The sequence below is a fragment of the Stigmatopora nigra genome, chromosome 9, assembly GCF_051989575.1.
Source record: "Stigmatopora nigra isolate UIUO_SnigA chromosome 9, RoL_Snig_1.1, whole genome shotgun sequence".
In the NCBI taxonomy this organism is placed as follows: domain Eukaryota; kingdom Metazoa; phylum Chordata; class Actinopteri; order Syngnathiformes; family Syngnathidae; genus Stigmatopora; species Stigmatopora nigra.
In genome coordinates this window covers 5,085,325-5,106,720 of record NC_135516.1, presented here as the reverse complement: position 1 = coordinate 5,106,720, position 21,396 = coordinate 5,085,325, and the positions used below count along the sequence as shown (strand labels likewise).

The 21,396-nt window shown below is 38.7% G+C and overlaps 1 protein-coding gene and 1 long non-coding RNA gene across 4 annotated transcripts; both read left to right on the top strand.

Annotated features, from left to right (window-relative positions):
• Nucleotides 1–682: 682 nt before the first annotated feature.
• Nucleotides 683–17,443, top strand: cntnap2b (contactin associated protein 2b). 2 transcript variants are annotated; one of them, XM_077724048.1, is made up of 25 exons: nt 683–1,089; nt 3,210–3,320; nt 3,544–3,737; nt 4,728–4,875; nt 5,517–5,720; nt 5,832–6,016; nt 6,660–6,803; nt 8,014–8,272; nt 8,353–8,502; nt 9,153–9,318; nt 9,423–9,529; nt 9,604–9,723; nt 10,455–10,567; nt 10,841–10,925; nt 12,206–12,362; nt 12,457–12,584; nt 12,688–12,858; nt 13,049–13,267; nt 14,071–14,307; nt 14,398–14,631; nt 15,000–15,133; nt 15,291–15,384; nt 15,751–15,978; nt 16,056–16,130; nt 17,069–17,443. In XM_077724048.1, exons 1-25 carry the CDS (start codon nt 1,005–1,007, stop codon nt 17,266–17,268), a joined length of 3,948 nt encoding a protein of 1,315 aa, XP_077580174.1. In that variant the 5' UTR covers nt 683–1,004; the 3' UTR covers nt 17,269–17,443. The 2 variants fall into 2 exon arrangements, with proteins under 2 accessions (XP_077580174.1, XP_077580173.1); XM_077724047.1 differs by having other exon boundaries at nt 10,452–10,567.
• A 2,061-nt stretch (nt 17,444–19,504) lies between these two features.
• On the top strand, nt 19,505–21,078 carry LOC144201860 (uncharacterized). 2 transcript variants are annotated; one of them, XR_013327408.1, is made up of 3 exons: nt 19,505–19,538; nt 20,816–20,892; nt 20,978–21,078. It is a non-coding gene; the product is annotated as an uncharacterized LOC144201860 (long non-coding RNA). The 2 variants fall into 2 exon arrangements; XR_013327407.1 differs by lacking the exon at nt 19,505–19,538 and adding an exon at nt 19,552–19,851.
• Nucleotides 21,079–21,396: the final 318 nt, after the last annotated feature.

The following is a 21,396-nucleotide window of genomic DNA, read 5'->3' as shown; positions in this document are numbered from 1 at the left end:
GAAGTGACGTGAGGGGTGCTGGAGCCCATCCCAGCAATAATATTAGGGCGGCCCGTTGGAGCGAGTGATTAGCGCGTTGGCCCCACAGCTCTAGGGTCCTGGGTTCAAATCCAGGTCGGTCCACCTATATGGAGTTTGCATGCTCTCCCTGGGCCTGTGTGAGTTTCCTCCGGGTACTCTGGTTTCCTCCCAAATTCCAAAAACATGCATGGTAGACTGATTGGACACTCTAAATTTGATTTCTTAGTAGGGAAAGCCAGATGAGTAGTCATTTCTGCACCCCAAAACCCATATTGCCGTACCAGGTGTGGCCAAACCGGTCCCTGAGACCTACTGTGGGTGCAGGTTTTTGTTCCAACCATTCCAACACAAACACTTTGACCAATGAGACTTCTGCAGAAATCAAGAAGCACCTGACTGCACTCCACTGCACTTGCAAGATACCAGAATTGTGAAAAGTTGAGTTTGGATATCCCTGTGCTAATTCATAGTGATAAAAACAACAACACCAATGTTGGATTTATAAAAGCCTAACAATGAAGCTGCAGGCTTGCAACATAATGACGCTTGCCTGATATTCCCAAGGGGCCCCCAGTGGACCCTTCTGTTCCCCCTTCCGCCTCCCCCTGCTTGTATTTCGGGGCCAAGGGATTTGGACCGTACCAAGTATGTCAAAGAAAAGGGGTGTTATGAATGCGCCGTTGGTTAATTTAGGGGTTAGACACCTCCTGTGTTTATGAGACCATGCACCTGCGACTCGAAGCCCCTCAACCGCATTATTTTCGGGGTGCTCGCTCACACCCACCTTAATTGTTGAGGAAGCATATTTTAAAAACACGCCGAGAGGCACATAGGTAGGTCACTTATATTTGTCGGCGTAGATACAAATAAGTAGCCAGATAGTCGGCTGCAGCACGAAGAGTCAAGACGGGCGAAAAAGAGGAGCATCCCACCGCCGCACAAGCTCCATTGTTTCGGTTTCGTTCAAATTTGGGGCTCTCCCAATGAAGATGTTTCATGCGACCAAGTTTTTGATGCTAGTCCTGTGTAGCATCATCGTCACTTGCAGGGCTGCGTCTTCAGTTTACAGTAAGTACGATTGGACACAAACAGTCCGCGATCTTAGTGTCTTATCGTGATAACGAGTCGGTGAAGTGATGGTGAAATGAGGATTTTTCTATGTTTACATACTGCCTGAATATGATTCGCTTTTCCATGTAAAAAGATGATATGCTGCTTCAGTATGACGACACCATTGTTTCTGAGTCAGCTACCACCCTTGTAATACAAATGAGCAGACATTAGGTGCAATTGCATGATATTCCCATCTCATTTAATGAAATGCTTTATTCTCATCAGGCTCGCGGGGGGGGGGGGGGGGGGGGTGCTGGAGCCTATCCCAGGTGACTCCGGGTCAGAGGCGGAGGACAGCATGCACACTCACATCCATACTTAGGGGCAATTAAGAGTGTTCTATCATCCAACCATGCATGCCTTGGGAATGTGGGAGGAAATCGGAGTACCCGGAGGAAACCCACGCAGGCCCAGGGAGAACATGCAAACTCCACACAGGCGGACCGACCTGGATTTGAACCCAGGGGCCCAGAGCTCTGACGCCGGCGCACTAACCACTCGCCCCACCGGGCTACCCGTTCATTATTATTGTTATTGTCATGATTATTGTTGTTGTTATTATTATTGCCTGCCATTGACTATGATAGACAGACTAATTTATTTAAGCTCCGAGGACTGGCTGTGAGTTTTAGATATAATATTTAGTTTTTTTTTAATGTAAATGGATTAAAAGAACAGGATGAAAGCCCTGAATGTTCAGTTTTTTATAGATCTAAAACAATGCTTATTTTAGCTTTTTAAATCTATTTTTAGGTTTTAAAAAATGATTTTTGAACTAATAACAGAAAAAAATGAAAAATTACAATTATTGATTTAAAATGGGGAAAATTTGGAAATTTAATATACTTCTATACTCTTCGTTTTAGTTTACTAATCCTAAAACAGAAGGTCGGCACTCATGGTTTACTTTCCCGGGCCACACAAAAAGATGCGGCGGGCCAGATTTGGCCCCCGGGCCGCTACTTTGACACCTGTGGGATAGAGCATTAGGCAATATTTCTTACACCGCTACACTCAACATTTCTAAGTTACACAAGAGCTGGTCACTTCATTATTCTAATGCAGTGTGCATTTTGCATTGACGTGTTTGAGGACTCACTAGTATCATACATGAGTTTCTAAATGTGTAATTTTCATGCTCAAATGAGTTTCAACATTTTATGATCAGAAATGTAGATCCTCTTTTCATAGGATACAGATGGCATCCTGACAAATGTTTAAAAATGTTGCAATTCCGTACTTACTGGACACGGAAAGCGGTGCAATTGGCATTTCTGTTGATTGCAAAATTTGGAATAATCGGTATTTTACATCATTTCATGTGTGATAAAACATCATTACCAAAATGAATGTTGATAATGATGATGAGCCTCAAATGAGAAAAATGCTATGATTCTTTTCTTTTTAGCCGTAGCAGTGGGGTGCTGGAGCCTATCCCAACTAAGTATTGGCAGGGGGCATGATATACCCTCAACTGGTTGCCAGCCAATGACAGGGAAAATGAAATTTCTTCTTGCGTATTTATTTTATAGTTACCAGAGTAGTTACAAATACTTTGTGCTGGGATGTTATTCAGCCTAACTGTCTGCAAGCTTTAATGAGTGGTACTTAAGTATAATCCAAATAAGTCATATTGCATATTGTGAGTTGAGTATTGAATGTTATGCTTAAATCAGTTGATATTATTTGCCTCTTTGTAAAAATGCTAAATACGTGCCAGTGTGAGTTTTTGTTATGCATATAAGGAATTATAATACAACAGACGTACACATAGATATTGCTCCACCTCTCATTATAAACTACTTTGACGAATACATTCATCCAAATGCACATTTTTGTAATACTATATTTCTAAATATCTATATATAAGGCTTCAGAATAGCATTTTTTACTCAAAGAATAAGACCTAAGCAGAAATTTCAGGGGCGTAGAATATAAATCAATGGATTTTGTCATACAGACAAATGCTTTAACAGCTTTTTTTGTGCAATATCAACAAGAATTCCAATGATTGTGGAGCAGAAGTATTTTAGCAACTTAACATTTTTTGTGTGTGTTTTTCTTGATGTTTTTAGGAAAGTGTGAGGACAGTTTGGCCACGCCTCTTCCTTACAGCTCCTTCACCAGCTCATCGGTTTACGCTCGAGATTATGGGGCAGGTTATGCCAAACTTAACCGGAAGCAAGGTACGCAAAGCAAATTGAATTGAAAGTTCAGTGGTGTGTTTACCTGAAATATATATATTACAATTTACACGTTATCAACATTATTAATTTCCCAGCATTGTATTTTATGACGTGAGTCAAACAGTTTTGTTCACCATTTATTTGTTCGTAAAAAAAATTGCATTACAAAATGTTACTATTATTTGCGTTTCATTCTTCCATACTTTAAAACCCCACAAACCAGGTGCTGGTGGCTGGTCACCTTCTGATTCAGACCGTTACCAGTGGTTACAGATTGACTTGGGTGCCAGGAAGCAACTTGTTGCCATAGCGACTCAGGGTCGCTATAGTAGCTCCGATTGGACTACCAAATACCAACTACTTTATAGTGATACACAGACAAACTGGAGACCTTATCTACAAGATGGAAACATTTGGGTAAGAAAGATTTTATACAAAGAAATGTCTTTTACACAAACTATATTTTATGCATTCAACACATGCAGCTTGTGGTTTGTTTTCAATACATTGTTTTAAATCATCAACTGCAGATCTCTTTCTTATTTTCCCACCATTTTTCTAAAATAATCTTTGATTATCTTGTGATTGATTGCCAAGATAATTTGCATAAATATGGAGAGAATGTCCTTTTCAAACGAAGACTTGGTCCCTTTTGCCTTCATATACAAAAAGACAGATTGTCATGTGAGAGGGCAATAGTCCCATCACAGGACATCCAATGTTTTTTTTCTTTTTTGGTTCGTAAAAGCCTCCTGGATCCCTTTTTGCATACAGCTGTCATTTACAGATGAACCCCTTTAGCATGGATTAAATGATTGATTGTATGAACACAATGTGGTCATGGTGAGGCAACTAAAATCTTCTCAAATAGAGGTTTTCAAGTCATCTGGTGTCAATATTTAGTTTTTTAATTATCCCAATTTATCGCAATCCCGCCTAATGTCTGTTTTTCTTTTTTTAGAGGTTTAACAATTAAAAGCTGTTTCGGTCATTTGACAAACCTTTTTAATGCTTTGTTCAGATTGCAGTCAGCAATCAAAGTTATACCTGAAATAGTATGGGAAAATTTGGAATATGACAGCTCATCAAATTTGAACAATAACTGATGTGGTAGAGATAAAATATATGAAACATTGGAGTATACCTGGTTCAAAATAATAAATAATATATTAGTTTCTGATCTCTGAAAAACATCATTCTATTTCTACAAACAAGCCAAAAATAGAAACAATGTGTAGCACTAGTTTTGTTTTCATCTTTACATCTGGCTCAAGCCATTTTTACTTTGAGATTTCAATGCAAAACATTCATGGTTTGACCACCAAATCCGTTAAGTTCTGAAAATGCACAATACTGCAAGAAACCAAAACCACTATCACCAACAAAGTGTCCTTTCTCTACATTTAGACATTTGCAGGCAATGGAAATAGCGAAGGTGTGGTCCGTTTCCAACTGCAGCACACTATATTGGCCCGTTATGTCCGCTTTGTCCCCTTGGGCAAGAGCAAAGATGGACGCGTTGGAATACGTGTGGAAGTGTATGGCTGCTCTTACTGTAAGTGGTACTTTTATAGTTCAACTACTGTGTTCCCTCAGTTATCGCAGTTAATGGGGACCGGGACCACTCGCGATAAGTGAATTTCCGCGAAGTAGGGATTCCCCTTCAAAACTGCTTAATTTGAATTTAAAAAAACATTTTTTTAATTTTTTTTATTTTGTTTACCCGTCGTATACAGTACACCATATAGAATACGGGTAGAGAGAGTGGAATTCATGAAAAAAAAAACAGTAAAATATGTTGTTTCAATGTAATATTTGTATTATTATTATTATTTTCCCAAAAAAATCCGCGAAGCTCTGAGTCCGCGGTGGCTGAGCCGCGAAGTAGCGAGGGAACACTGTATTTTCTTGTATTCTTAACCACAGTTACTACGTTTGTATTTTCACATTGAAAAGCCTTCGCTCTGATTGGTGGTTCAAGGAGGCCCGAACAGTTCTTAGCACTAACAATCACGTGACCATCCACCAGTGAAATGAGAGTTTCAATTTTAATTGGATCACAAGTAACATTTGTACAATAACTATAAGGCCGTTATAGATTGAAAAATGTGAGGTGTTACAGCAAAAAAGTAGTCTCGTTTTGTAACGACGTTGGCCCCAACACTGACTATCAGTAACATGAAGTTTCCTTTTTAGGGGCTGATGTGATCGGTTTTGATGGCCATGGAATCCTCTCTTACCGCTTCCGGAGTAAAAAGGTGAAAATAGCGAAGGATGTGATTGCTCTTAAGTTTCGAACCACAGCTGGAGATGGGGTTCTCCTCCACGGGGAGGGACAACAAGGAGACTATGTTACGCTGGAACTTCGGAGGGCGAGACTTCAGCTCAGCATGAACCTGGGTAAGTTTTGTTAGAGCAAGGAGATAGGAACATTGTTGCCTATGCCAAACTATTTCTGTTTAGGTGCTAAAGATAATGTTTTTCACCTCTATTCTTGCGGTCTCAATTCAGGAAGTAACCAGTATGGCTCAATTCAGGGCCACACCTCTGTGACCAGTGGGAGCTTACTTGATGATGACCACTGGCACTCAGTTGTTGTTGAGCGTTATAGAAGGAATGTCAACTTTACCCTGGATCACCATGTTCGCCACTTCAGAACCAATGGAGAGTTTGCTCACCTCGATCTCGACTATGAGGTAAAAATTAGTCCCCAGTAAGGATGCTCCCAATTGATAATTCTTGGCAAAGAAACTTTGCTGATTTTCAATTTTTGGTACAACTCTGTGTGGATTTTTTTCGGGTACTCATTTTTTTTTCCTCCCACATCCCAGAAACATGGATGGAGGCTAAATTGCCCTTAGTATGGGTGTGACCCTTGTGAGGATAAGCAATACAGAAAATAAATGAATGAACATAAAAATACTTCTGGGCCATTAAGCAAAACATGATCTAATGTCATTATTTTTTCTGATCATTCTATCCTGATTGTTTGGATTTTTTAAAAACTTTTTTGTATTGTACCTTACTAATGTTTTCCAAAAAATCTGTGCTGAAAATTTCAGGAACTTAAGACTAAACTTTTATTTACTTACGGATCAATATAAAAGCTCTGCTCCATGTCAAGGCATTTTTTAAAATTTTTAATTTTTTATTTGCACACAACTGGAGAAGTAAAAGGTTAACACGGTTGATGACACACACATTTCCACCATATTTGATCGAAGATATATACAGATAACAAACCACACATTTTTCACGATCACAGTCCGTTAACCGCTTAGCTCTACTTTCACAACTGACTCATGTTTCTAATTTATGGTTTCCCCACAATGCCTTCAGATTAGCTTTGGGGGCCTTCCTCTCGCAGCAAAGTCAAGCTCTGGAGGCCGAGGAAACTTTGTAGGCTGTATGGAGGGGATCACCTACAATGGCGACAACATCACACACTTGGTTCGCCGCGGGAAAGTGGACACTTCCAGTTTTGTAAGACAATTCTTTCTTTGTACCTTTTATTATTCTTGCGCTAAACAACTGCCTGCTATGTTGACGTTATGTATGATTGCCTATTCGGAGTCTATTCTCTGTTTGGTGTGCAACGCAAAGTAACGTGATAACTAATAGTAGATTATTAAGCACTTAAAATTCATGTAATATTGCATAGTTTGGGGGATAGGATCGCCTCAATGATTACGGCTGACATATGAGAATGGGTTTTTAGATTTATTATTATTATTTTCCCTTAAGGGAAAAATATTTATGAAGCAGAACAAATGATGCATAAATAATGTTTGCTTGTAGCTTCACTCTTTAAATTGATTGTTCTGCCTGTAAATCGTCGATCTACAGAGCAAAAGAATCGTTTTATAGATTTTGCATCTAATTATTAGTACTGGCCGAAGAATTATGAATCATAAATATGTTAATAGAAATTAAAGTTGTCCAGATCAGATATTTTTGCACTCAAGTTAGAGATACCTTGGTAATTATTTTATTACAAAACATGTTTTTTGACAGTATCTTTGTTCAATTTGAGTATTTCTTTTTGCTTTGTTTTATTTAAAAAATATATGAAACCGCTTTTCCACCAGATCTTCTAAAAATGTTGCATAGTACAAAACATAAACATTAAAACATTTTTTGTTTCTTTTGATGACAATCTTGGACAACATTTCTGATCACTTTATCTTTTTGGAATGATGACACACCTTCCAAGAAAATGTGATGATCACATAAAAGCAAGTGTTGTAAAATGAGACTAGCTGCCAATGGCTCAGCATAATATACTGTAAAAAGTAATGTGGAAGACAATAGGTCCATACATATAAATAGTGGTCTAAATTGAATTCAATTACTTCTCAGAATTACTCAATCGGTAATTCAAAATTAGATGCATTAATTACAATACTTCAAGAATTTATATGCATACTAAGAAATCCAACTTATTATTTTGTATAGAATTATCATAGGTTAAACATGCCACACAAATGAAGGAAGGAATGTAGTATTTTTTAATGGTCAGCATTTTATGTGTTGCAATCTCATGGAGCACACATGCTTATTTGTATGATAAACAATCAAAATAAAACTGTGAAATTCCTGTTTTAAGTATTCCCTGTCTGTTTAAGCTTTTCCAAGTCCAACCCCTCCTATTGGCTCACTCTCTCCCACCCGCCCCTTGTATCTTCCCCTATAGCGCAATCTAACATTCTCCTGTGCCGAATCCAACACCTTCCCTGTCTTCTTCAACTCCACATCCTTCCTGCGCCTGCCTGGTCAGACAGACAGTGACACCCTGTCTGTCAGCCTGTCTTTCAGGACATGGAACCCAAATGGACTGCTGATGTTCACAGCATTAGCTGACGGTTGGGTGGAGGTGGGACTGACAGAAGGCAAGATTACTGTATATATGAATGTGACTCTCAAGAAGAACACGCATATTGATATTTCATCAGGTAAGCTTCCATTTTTGGTCATTTAAGTTGCCTAAGGGTACAACTTGGCTAACAAACCAAGGTCTGTTTGTTACGCTTAGGCTCCAGCTTGAATGATGGCCAATGGCACAGCGTCCATTTGAATGCTTTGGAGAACTATGCAATGCTAACTGTGGATGGAGATGACGCATCCACGGTCAGAACAGCCATTCCAGTTCAGATCATGACGGGAGGGACATATTACTTTGGTGGTGAGATGAGCAAATGACTAGTGACGGTTTAGGGCAGGGGTGTCAAACTCCCTTTGGTCTGCGGGCCGAATACAGCTTAATTGCAAAATTACATAGAACTAACAACAAGCCCACTTTTTTTCCTTTGTATTCGTTACTAATACTAATAATTAGTGCAAAGAATGAGTAAATTATAAAAAAAAGAATTAACAGAATTTTCCTTTTACATGATGAACAATATATTATGAACAAGAGAATAACATAAGAACATAAATAAATGTCAATTCATGTTGTCTGCACGTACTAAAACACTGAGCCCCTAGCGGATAATAAAATAACTAAAAAATTTAAAGAAAAATCCATATTTTTTTATACAATGCAGCTTTCTTCCCCAGGCCGTACCAAACCACCAGACGGGCCGCATCCGGCCCGCGGGCCGTATGTTTGACACCCCTGGTTTAGGGGGTAAACCAGGGTCATTACCTGGTATGATACCTTCCAAAACATAACCATGTGACCTGGAAACTACTTTTCTGGCTGTAGTAGATTAAAGTAGATAGTAATTTATTTTTTCCAGATCTATAAAAGGAAATAAAATAATATTTTAGATGAATTTGTGAAGAAAAAGTATTTATGATCGTATTTCTGTGACCCTTCTGAATTTTTTTAAGGTTACTTCCCACATTCAACCACTCACAACACACTTCAGCGGCCCTTTCAAGGCTGCATCCAATTGATCCACATCGATGACCATCTAGTTGACCTCAAGGCTGTGGAACAAGGTCTCATCGGAACCTTTGAAAATGTCAGTTTAGACATGTGTGCTATAGTTGATAGGTAAAGAACTGAAGACTCATAGACTTATTTAAAATGTTTTTTTTTATTAGCTGTGATACTTTGTACATGGGTTTGTTTTCATTGCACAATGTATTTAATTTCAGGTGTGTTCCCAACCACTGTGAGCATGGTTCCCATTGTTCCCAGACATGGGATACATTTAGCTGCAACTGTAGTGGGACAGGATACACTGGAGCTACCTGTCATTCTTGTAAGAGACATTTTTCATCAGAGTTTTTTTACTTCTGATTCGTGAGCTTTTATTTATTTTTTCCTCCCATGCAGCCATGTTTCAGCAGTCCTGTGAGGACTACAAGCATCAAGGCAAAAGCTCTGGGATTTATTGGATTGACCCTGATGGCAGTGGGGCTATTGAGCCTTTTAAAGTTTACTGTGAAATGACAGGTGAGTAATGTCAATGTACTTCTGAGCAAGTTGTGAAAAATCCCATGTCCCGTTTCTGGTCAGATTAAAAAAATTGAAGCAAATTTAACAATTTAACACTGGAAGGCAATCAGTTTTTCTAAAATTATCTGAACAGATTTGGGTCAAAATGAAAATGACTTACCTCATGAGCCCAATAACTTTGTACAATATTTGACAGGCTCGGAAATTCAGTGTCTGCGATGGCTTTTGACAATCTTTTGAGTCGCTGTCCTCAATCCTGTTGCAGTAACAGTTTTTGTAGGATGATAGTAGGAGTGGGAGAATCTAATTATTAGATTAGAATAGATTAGATTAGATAACTTTATTTATCCCATATTCGCAAAATTTCATTGTCACAGTAGCAAGAGGGTGAGAATACAGACACAGTAAAAAACATTTTAGACATAAATAAATAGATGGATGGATAGATGGATGGATAGATGGATATATAAATATTAATTATAACTAATATATTATAAAGCAGGCATTGGACAATTACTTCTTAATGTCACTGTACTGTATTGAACTTAGTTAATCGGGATCTATGTCTAAAATCCATCCCCCCATATGTAAGCTAATTGCTGTAACACTTTGCTCTGTTGTCCCATTTTTAAAATTCTGCTTCTCATGTTGAAAGATTTCATTTGATCAGATATTGCATTACTCAATGAATCAAATTGTGTATGAATGGATTGTGTTTTCTTTAGAAGAAAAAGTTTGGACCACCGTGAAGAACAATCTTTCTCCTCAGACTTCAATCACGACTACTGATCCAGAGGAAAAGGCAGTCCTGCAGCTTTCCTACAATGTAACAGATGAGCAGGTAGAAATGTTTGTTTGACCTATTACGGATCCGTGGATACGTGATATATTATCAAGACTTTGTGTTCACAGAAGCATAAAGTCATGTGACTCAGATATTCTAAAAAAATGCGATTGGGACATCCCTTATTACCTTTTGCGTCAAGCGTTTCAAATTTATGTATCAGACAACCAAAATGTATTGGTTTAGTGTTAATACTAAGTTTACTTAACAGCAGAAACCCAAACTATGTAAGACAGGAAGGAAACAAATGTTTTTTTTTTTGCCTTTCAGTTACAATCAATAACCAGCAGTGCAGAAAAGTGTCAACAATACCTAGCCTATGCTTGCCGAATGTCTCGTCTGCTCAACACCCCAGGTAAAATATCTAGGAATTTCTATTAAAAGTGATATTGAGGGGCTTATTTCTTTGGACGGTGGACCCCACTCTTTGTGGATTGTCTTTAGTGAATTCCCTAGAATATTCATTGCCCTTCCTACAGGTTACACAGTGGGGCAAATAGGGATTTAGTCAACCACCAATTGTGTAAGTTCTCCTACTTGAAAAGATTAGAGAGGCCTGTAATTGTCAACATAGGTAAACCTCAACCATGGGAGAGAAAAACTGAAAATAACATTGTTTGATTTTTCAAGAATTTATTTTTCCAAATAAGAGTGAAAAATAAGTATTTGGTCACCTACAAACAAGATTTCTGGCACAGGGAGGGCAACAAAGGAGTGGCTTTGTAAAAAGCATTTCAATGTCCTGGAGTGGCTTAGCCAGTCTCCAGATCTCAACCCCATAGAAAATCTGTGGAGGGAGTTGAAAGTTCGTGTTGCCCAATGACTGCTCCAAAAATTCACTGCTCTAGAGGAGATCTACATGGACGAATGGGCCAAAAATACCAGCAACAGTGTGTGAAAAGATTGTGAAGGGTTACAGAAAACATTTGGACTCCGTTATTGCCAACAAAGGGTACATCATTGAGATGAACTTTTGGTATTGACCAAATACTTATTTTCCACCATGATTTGCAAATAAATTCTTTAAAAATCAAACAATGGGATTTTCTGTGTCCTTTTCCATATTCTGTCTCTCATGGTTGAGGTTTACCCATGTTGACAATTACAGGCCTCTCTAATCTTTACAAGTAGGAGAACTTGCTCAATTGATGGTTGACTAAATACTTATTTGCCCCACTGTATAATCTGATAAAAAATATACTGTTTAATACCAAATTATGTGATAAAGGAGAGTCACGGGGATTAGAGGGCTCGGGAAATGAGTTTTGTGTTACGATTAAGATGCCTTTACACCCCGTAAAGTGTTTGGGTATCAACGCTCATGGTAGCAAATAGAATGTAGCTTTAACGGCTATTCTAAGCAGATGGCTTGGCAACACAGTCAGCCAATCACATGTAGAATCGGCAAAAACCAGGTAGACAGTTGGGGAGAATTGTTTGGAGGTGGAATTTCAACAATAGTAGACACATCTGACCCTATCTGTGACATTATCATTGATTAAAGCATTTGTGGTGTGACTAAACAGGACCTGCTGAATTTCGGTAGTGCCCCTACCAATTCTAATTGGAAATTAGAGTTAGAATTACAGTGGGTCGGCCTTTTTAAAGTGACATGGTTATCATTTTAACTCCCAGACGGTGAGCCATTTACCTGGTGGGTCGGACGAGCCAATGAGAAGCATTTCTATTGGGGAGGTTCAGGTCCAGGGATACAGAAGTGCGCATGTGGAATTGAACAAAACTGTACTAATCCCAAACTTAATTGCAACTGTGATGCTGATCAGCGCTCCTGGTGAGTGCACTGTCTCACTTTCTGTCTTCATGAAATAAATAATTTGCACATGAGCATGTGTTATTTCTTTACGTGTATATTTGCACTTACGCAGGAGAGAAGATGCTGGCCTACTGGTGTATAAGAACCACTTGCCAGTCAAGCAGGTTGTGGTTGGTGATACAAGCAGAGCTGGATCTGAGGCCAAGTTGACAGTGGGGCCACTCAGATGTCAGGGAAACCGTAAGTGTACAATCCAGTCCTCCATCAGAGTTATGATTTTAAAAAAGAAAAAACAACAAGATTCCAATCATTGCATTTCTCCGTCTGCTGTTGTTATTGTCAGGAAAATACTGGAATGCTGCATCCTTCACCAGTCCAGCATCTTCCCTTCATTTCTCTTCCTTCAGAGGAGAAACCAGTACTGACATCTCTTTCTACTTTAAGACCTCCTCCAGTCATGGGGTGTTTCTAAAAAATTCAGGAACATCGGACTTCCTTCACATTGAACTAAAAGGTGTCTCTTTGTATTTGAGCATTTCTTAGAACGTACAACTCAATAGAGTAATCCACAGTAGTTTTACATACGTATTTTTATCTGCAAGTAAAAAAAAAAGAATGAAAAATAAATGATGGGTACTTACGTGTGATCATGATGTTCAGAATTTCCCAGTTTTCAAAAGTTGACTGTTGTGGTGGTGTTTCAGACGACTACTCGGTTTCTTTCTCCTTTGACGTGGGAAGTGAGAAAATGGAGCTTATTGTGCGTTCTCCACTGCCCTTAAATGATGACCAGTGGCATCGTGTGGAGGCTGAGAAGAACGTCAAGGAGGCAGTGCTGCAACTCGATGGACACCACAGGGATGCCAAACTCACACCTACACAGGGACACATGAAACTGGAGTTCTACAGCGACCTATACCTTGGTAACAAATAAGTGCATGCAATCAGTTTATGAAATATTGTCACTTATACATTATTTAAAATGTGTCTATGTCTATTGAACCCCGATTCGCCGTTACCCGTAGTCACCATGACAGACAACCCACTCATGCTCACTATCACATTACTTTTGAACTAATGATATTAACAGAGTACCACATACTACTTATAAACAGAATTTCCTGAGGAGATACCAAAAGGGCTCACTATAATATGCAAAATATGATTTGTCATTTACTGGTTACATTATTTTTGTATTATTTTTACTGGACATTAGACCGGCAAAGAATCGGTATCGGCAAAATATATCTTGGAAAAATTGAGACCGAATTGAAAGTGAAATTAAGTCTGCATCGGGACATCCCTAGTCAGAACTTGTAAGAGATTCTGAATATGTAACAAATTAGATAGTCATGACAACAATTAGAGCAAAAGAATTACTAGTATATTTACTGGTATTTTTCCCCTATGGGCCCTAATAATTTAGTACAATATAGTCAAATCTCAGTACTATGCTACCCGTCGGGACCGAGCAAAAGCGGCATAGTATCGAGGGTTTTAAAAATAGTTTTATTGTAAATAGAAAAAAAAATCCATCAGCTCAGGGTGGCATAGTAAATTAATTTTGTCTTGAATTTTGTCAGGACCGATCAAAAGTGGCATAATAGTGAGAGTGGCATAGTAACAGGATTTAACTGTATTTTACAATTTTTTTGTTGTTGTCGCTGATTATTCACTTCAGTCTACTGTGGGGTGACAAATTCTATTCGAATTATATCTTTTCCAGGTGCCTCCGGGGGTCAGAGGGGTTTCCTGGGCTGCATGCGAGCTCTGAAGGTAAATGGAATCACCTTCGACCTGGATGAGAAAGCCAAAACAACTCCAGGGCTGAGTCCAGGTTGCCAGGGTCACTGTGACAGCTTTGGGATGCACTGCAAGAACGGAGGCAAGTGTGTGGAGCAGTACAACAGATACTCCTGTGATTGTTCGCTTACTGCATTCGATGGACCCTTTTGCACTGAAGGTAAGGTTCACACAAATGACATAGCAGGGATAAGATATGAGAAGATGAGAAGACTGACCTCTATGATCCACTGCTGTATGTCCGCTATAGATGTGGGCGCCTACTTTGAAACGGGGACACTTGTTCGCTACGACTTCTTGCCCGAGGCAGCCCCCTCTGTGCTTCAGGAGGGGAAAAGATTTGGGGGCGTTGCCGTTCCTGTTGAGGCCAACTTGACACACGAGCAGCTTATTTTCAGCTTCAGTACTTCCAGTGCTCCGAGTATTCTGGTATATATCAGCTCCAGGACTCAGGACTACCTGGCTGTGGTGCTTCGGCCTAATGGTGAGGTCCACGTTTGATTACCCGGTATTTTTTCACAATCCTGCTATGTTTTTTTTCTGTTATTCCTTGTTTTAATGCCTGCCATTTTTAAAAAAAACATTGCCATTAGATTAAATGTGTTGGAATTACACTGTCACTTTGCAAATTTGATTCAAATCTCATCTATAAGACACAGGCCCAGCCAAATTATGAAAAACTAATATTGATAGTCCGGGAAATACTGTGCAACAAATGATGACATTCTTAAATAGTTGTACATCATTATGTGTACTTAATATGAAAATATCAAATTGTCAATTGGTGCTATTGCATTGGTAGAATCCTTTGTTTAAAAAGTGTGCTGTCTGTATCTTTTTTTTTGTTTTCAGGTACGCTCCAGATCCGGTACAGACTGGGAGGATTAGCTGAACCTTTTACTATAGATATTAATCATCGTAACATGGCCAATGGCCAACCTCACTCTGTTAACATAACCCGAAACTTACGAGAGATACGACTACAGGTCAGAACACTACATTATTTGGCCTCTTACAATGGAACTTAATTCTTTTTTTTCCCATGTATCATATTTGTTATGTTGGCCAATCACATTACAATAATAGTAAATGGCAATTCTCATCACCCCACTTCCTTCTACCACTTTTTTTTCAATTTCCCAGCTTGACCACTACCCGGTATCCACCTATATATTGCCTGAAGCCTCAGACACAGAATTCAACATGATCAAAAGTCTGTTTCTGGGAAAGGTTTTTGGTAAGCACATAGATGAATATCATTGTGTGTTGGTCATGTTCAAGACGAGGCTGCCATTTAATTTATGTTAAGTTTTTTTTCTTGGTCCAAGAATTTGCATTTCAGTATATCTTTATCTCTAAAAACGTATCAAAAGTATCACTGTAATTTTAGACTCAAAATAGAAATTCAGAAATTTACTTAGGAAACTATTTCTCAATTATATCAAAGTATACACCTTATACAATGGTTATGATTTGTTTTTAAATGACTTCTAAATGCTTCCTGTTAACAGCAATATGCCATAAAACTCTGAACAGGTGATCCTACAAACATTAATGTCCAGTACTAGGCTAACATTTGCAATGGTTTGTATTCTGGTTATAGAAACAGGACAGATTGACCCCATCTTGATTGAGCGCTACAACACGCCAGGATTCGTGGGTTGCCTGTCAAGAGTTCAGCTGAATAGCTTGGCACCACTCAAAGCCGCCCTGCGCTCCAGCCAGGCCGCGCCCGTCAGTACTCATGGGATTTTGGTCCCGTCCAATTGCGGAGCCTCCCCACTGACCATCTCCCCGTTGGTGGTGAACGATCCCTGGCACGTAGAAACTGGTAGGACACGGACACACTTATGAGGAAACACAGAAGGCTTGTTGTGTAATCCACGTCTGTGTTTACTTTGCCCACAGTTGGAGCTGTTTTCCCTTACAGCGAAGAATCGGCCAGCAGTAAGAGCATCAATCGCAACTCTGCTTTCGTAGGAGGTACATTTTTTTTAAATTGCACAAATGGAGTTCTGAGTTGAGGAACTGAACTTGGGAGCTTAGACATCTTGCATATAGAACAATGATTCAGAGATGGTGTGCGCTTTGGCATTTTATATGTTTTTCAGATGTGAGCAGTCATTTAGAAGGTTTTTCCAGAGTTTAAATTTAAATAGACAAATTAGATCCAGTGCGCTACGTGTATTACGGTCACAAAAGTCAACTTCTGTCTCTGGGCACTTCCATAATTACGAATCAAAAAACCTTAGAGACAGAAGTGTCTTCTCTCCAAACTGTAACAGAATCCATGGAGTGAACAGTGATTATTCATATAAACAGTTGAAAAGCCATCATATTCCAGAACAATTTTTCGCAAAGTTTGGAGACAGGCTAAAAATATATACCATATTTATTCGTGTATAACGCGCACATGTGAATAACGCGCACCCATAATTTGTGACTCAAAATTGGTATACATTTTTTTTCTTTCACTTTTTCTCAGCTCACACCAAGGATTGCAAAGTTACTGGAAACTGAAAAATGTTGAACACATATCCCCATGACAAAACATTTATATAGTTACAACAATATGCTATGGAAACCTGCTAAAACAAACTTCTCCAATGGAATTTACAATTTTAAATCCTTAAAGTCTAATTCATCATCATAATATCTACAATTTTGCAAACTATTTTTCACCAGGATTCGTGTATATAACGCGCTACGAAACTTTGCTTCAGTTTTTTGGTTCAAAATTTTGCGGGTTATGCTCGAATAAATACAGTAAGTGAAAGGTGTATTGAGGAACATTATCAAGAGTAGGGAGAGACATTTGTAAGTGTGCTGCACACCAAAAAGTGAAGTCGCATTATGGTTTGTATGTGTTCATTCCAGAGTTCAGTGACTAAGGTTTTTTTTTTCAATTTTTGTGCTTTCAGGCATCATCGCCGTGGTCATCTTCACCGTGTTGTGCATCATAATGTTTGTCATCCGCCACATGTTTCGACACAAAGGCTCTTATCACACCAACGAAGCAAAAGGGGCCGAGTCGGCAGACTCCGCCGACGCGGCCATCATCGTCAATGATCCCGCCTTCACTGAAACCATTGAAGAGAGCAAAAAGGAGTGGTTCATTTGAGCTCTCCGACAACTTAACGGACTCAAGATTGTAGAATGGATGTAGTTTTGAAGCATAGTGAGAAATAGTTGAACCGAGAAGACTTGTTTTGCAGCATTTTTATGAAAAGTTTATGGACATCAACACACATCCTATGCACTAGGGGTGTCCAAACTATGGCCCTCATCCCGCTTCTGGCCCCCACGCAGTTTTTTTTTTTTTTATTATTATGGCAAATGATAAAAATAGCATCGACTGCGGCCTGCACAAGAAGCTTAATTTCAGCCTACACTGTATTTTGCGTCTTTAACACTAGATCAAACTCGTCACCGAAATAGTGCTTTCCCATTAGCAGAGCGGCTCAAAACCTGATAGCATGTTAAAACAGAAAACGCTGTGTTCCTCCCAATTAAAATGGATTAGGCCTCCATCAATGGCAGCCGATGAGTTAATGCTTAAAATACCATTTTAAACCTGATTCTTTCACTCCCAATCGTCTATTTATCAAACAAAAAAGGAAAAATTTCAAGCTGGCCCTTGGATGTTTTCACTTTTTTATTTTTATCTTTTGCAGGGCTCTGAGAACAAAGTTTGGACACACGTGCTGTACACACATCACATAGAGGGAGGGGTATAACCCCTTCTTTTACTTTCAATGCAACGACAGAATGTGTGAATGAAGAGATTTGTATGGGTAATATCTTAATTTATTCACATTTAAGTTATACTTTATAGTGTATTTTTCACTGTATTTGATTTCTTAGAATGAGAACGATCAGGGAAAGATGACAGTGATAACAAAATTTATACTGATGCTGGTTTGTGCCAACCAGTGGCAGGCTGTGTATTTCACACCTAGGCCTTCTGGAGTGCTACGTCTGAATCAATCCAATAACTATTTTATGGCTATAAAAGCTTTACTGCTGCTACAGCTGCGACACGTTTAAAAAAAGCATCAATAATAAACTGGGCGGCCCAGTGGTTGAGTGGTTAGCGCATTGTCCTGACAGTGGGGCACCAGGGTACAAATCCACCTTAGTCCAAATGTGTGGAATTTGCATGTTCTCCCGAAGCCTGCGTGGGTTTTCTCCGGATGCTCTGGTTTCCTCCCACATTCTAAAGACATGCATGGTAGGCTGATTGGACACTCTAAATTGCTCCTAGGTATGAGCATGAGTCGTTGCATGTCTCCTTGTGCCCTGTGATTGGCTGGCCACCAATTCAGGATGCCCCCTGCCTCTGGCCTGAAGTCAGCTGGGATAGGCTCCAGCACCCCCCGCGATCCTAGTGAGGGTAAACCGGTTCAGAATATGAATGAATGAACTATAGCATCCCTGTTTGATTTTAAAGGTGCATTTGAGCAGTGTTTCCCAACATTTTTTTTAGCCACAGCACACTTTTTGCATTGAAAAAAATCTTAAGGCACACCACTAGCTGAGAATGTTCTTAATATTATTTATTTATTTTGTATGTATTATTTTTTTATGATGTTTACATTTTTTATTATTTTATGTTTTATTATTATTTATATTGATGTAAAACTGGCACCTATATCAACATTATAAAGTTGTTCTCATTAAAACTTTTATCAATAATTAATCCTAAATTATTCCTAAATCATTTTTTTCACACAGATCTAACGTCATCAAACTTGATTTCCGCAGACCCCAAACAGCAAGTGTTTAATTTATTATTTCAAATCTCATACCCGGATGTCCGGTGTAAACATACAATCGAAAACTTCCCCACTTTTGTTTAATAAAATAATAAATTAAACACTTTCATTTTTCACACACACACGTCATTTTGAAAGAAGATAAGTCATTTTAAGATATAATAGATGCAAAGATTTCTTCCAAAGGATGGAGTCTGAGCACAGGCCACTGTCAGCTGATCAGAGACTTGAAGCTAAGGGCCCTGCTTCCGGACCAGTACAGGCAAAAGATGACTATCAACTGGAGGAGCCTGGTCCATCTGTGGAGGACATGATTTGAAATGGTAAAAAAAAAAAACGTATAAAATATGTATAAAACGTACAGGTTGACAGGTATGCTGTTTTATAGCATCAAGACCACACGACTGGGAGGACAAACCACCTCTTAGGAGCGCGGTAAGCAACTCATCATCTTTTCCACTTTCAATGTGACGGGACAATATGGGCGTGGTTACGCCTCAATGTGACGTGAAAATATGGGCGTGGTTACGCCTATTGTCGACGTGACGGAGTTAATTAAGTGCAGGCGCAGTAGCTCTTCCTTTTTGAAACGCTTTTTCCCACACACGCCGACGAGGTATGGTGTCGATCAATTCACTGGCATACGTAAATGCGTTTTTATCACGCGATCGGGAGATTTTTCAGCAATTATTTGAGCCCAAAACGCCAACAAATCTCTTAGTTTAATGCCAGGTTTAACACACCGTCGACAATTTAAGTATGGGCTTCTTTTCTCGACCGGCTGTGCCACATGTTACTAGTCAGCATTAGTGTTGGCGTCACGATTTGACTTAAAACGTATGTTCTCCGTTTTCTCTCCATGATCTAGTCGTGTAGCAAGACTTTAAATTTAATCAAACAATGCAAGACATCAACTGACAGTTTCCTGGGTAAGTGTTCTCTCTAGAATGACATACAGGGGCACGACTTAGTTCCTGTTGTTTTGCATGTAATCGTTTTCATTCTGAGTGATAAAGACCCGTTCCCGATTTGCAATCGTTCTGTTTTTCCAAAAAAACATTAAGTATACAAAATTTAAGCCAGCTTCCTCTTAGCTCGCTGGTGTCAAAGTTGCGGCCCGCGGGCCAAATCTGGCCCACCGTGTCATTTAGTGTGGCCTGAGAAAGTAAATCATGAGTGCTGACCTTCTTTTAGGATCAAATTTAAATGAAGATTATATTATCTCATCTTCCCCTTTTTTAAATCAATAATTGTACTTTTTAATCCATTTTTTTACTTTGTGTTTTTAATTTTTAAAAAAGCATATTGTAAAATCTAAAAATAAATTTATTTTAAAAAGTTTTCCACACTAATATTGAACATTTTCCCCAAAATATTTTGTTTCCTTTTGAAATGAAAAACAAATTATTACAAGATATTTTCCCTCATGAAGAAAAAAAACCTCAAACATTTTAGATCTATAAAAAAACTAAATATTTAGGGCTTTCAATGCAGTTTTTTTAAATCCAATTTAAATAGAAAAAAATATCTAAATAGTACAGCTCACGTGAAATCAAGTTGAGCTTATTGCGGCCCGCGAACCAACCCAAGTATGACACCCTTGTCCTAGCTGTTAACCTCAGTCTGTATATTTAATCACCTTGTCTGGAAAAGGGGAAACAGCACTCACTAACTTATTTTCATTCTTTATCTTGATGGTTTATTAAAATTCCTGTAAGATTTCTCTATGCTGTAATTGGTTGGCAACCCCCAAATGCCTTGGTTAAATCAAGTTTTCACTGTTTAGCATCAAGATAAAACTACTTCGCATTAAAAAAAAAAAACTAAGCCGACCTGTTGAATCTCCAGGCTGTATATATTTTAACTTGTGCTTTTGTGTGCAATTTTTCTCAGTTTAGCACCAAGATGCAGCTTTCTGTGTGCCTAGATCACTCTAGAGGTTACAGAAGGGGAGAGTGGGACTGATCAAGGTAAAATTTAGCCCCACAAAAAAAGGTGAATCTCCCTTCAGTCTCTATATATTCTAACTTTTGCTATTTTTCTTGCACCCAACAGGCCTGAGGTATCTTGGTTGCCCACTTGAAGATGTCTCTCTTGCATCATATGTTGTCTCTGTATTTCTGAAAATCCAAATTAAATAAAAGCCTAAATCCTGATGACATTTCACTGGCCGTTCATTTTCAGAGCTTTTTGACTAAATCTTTAAGGTAAGAAGGTTGTCATTTAATTTTGGAGCAAGAATTCTAAGTGTTTTTTTTCCTTCTAATTATATTAGTGTTAATCCCCCCAGTTTTTTTTTCTTCTAAATTTTATTTTCCAAGTAGTTATCCCCCTGCATTTTCAAATTTTATTTTCTAAGTATTTATCCCCCCTTCTTTTTTCAAATTTTATCTTCATGTTCCCACTTTAATCTTAAGTGTTTATCCCCCCTGCTTTTTGTTTTTTTTTTTCCTAAGTGTTTATCCCCCCTGCTT

Excerpts from the sequence above, each read along its gene's own strand:
- cntnap2b (XM_077724047.1), top strand. The coding sequence starts at position 1,005 with ATGAAGATGTTTCATGCGACCAAGTTTTTGATGCTAGTCCTGTGTAGC. Across the intron at positions 6,804-8,013 it reads AAGTGGACACTTCCAGTTTT|CGCAATCTAACATTCTCCTG; the intron begins GTAAGACAATTC and ends CTTCCCCTATAG. Across the intron at positions 9,724-10,451 it reads AGTTTACTGTGAAATGACAG|AAGAAAAAGTTTGGACCACC; the intron begins GTGAGTAATGTC and ends TGTTTTCTTTAG.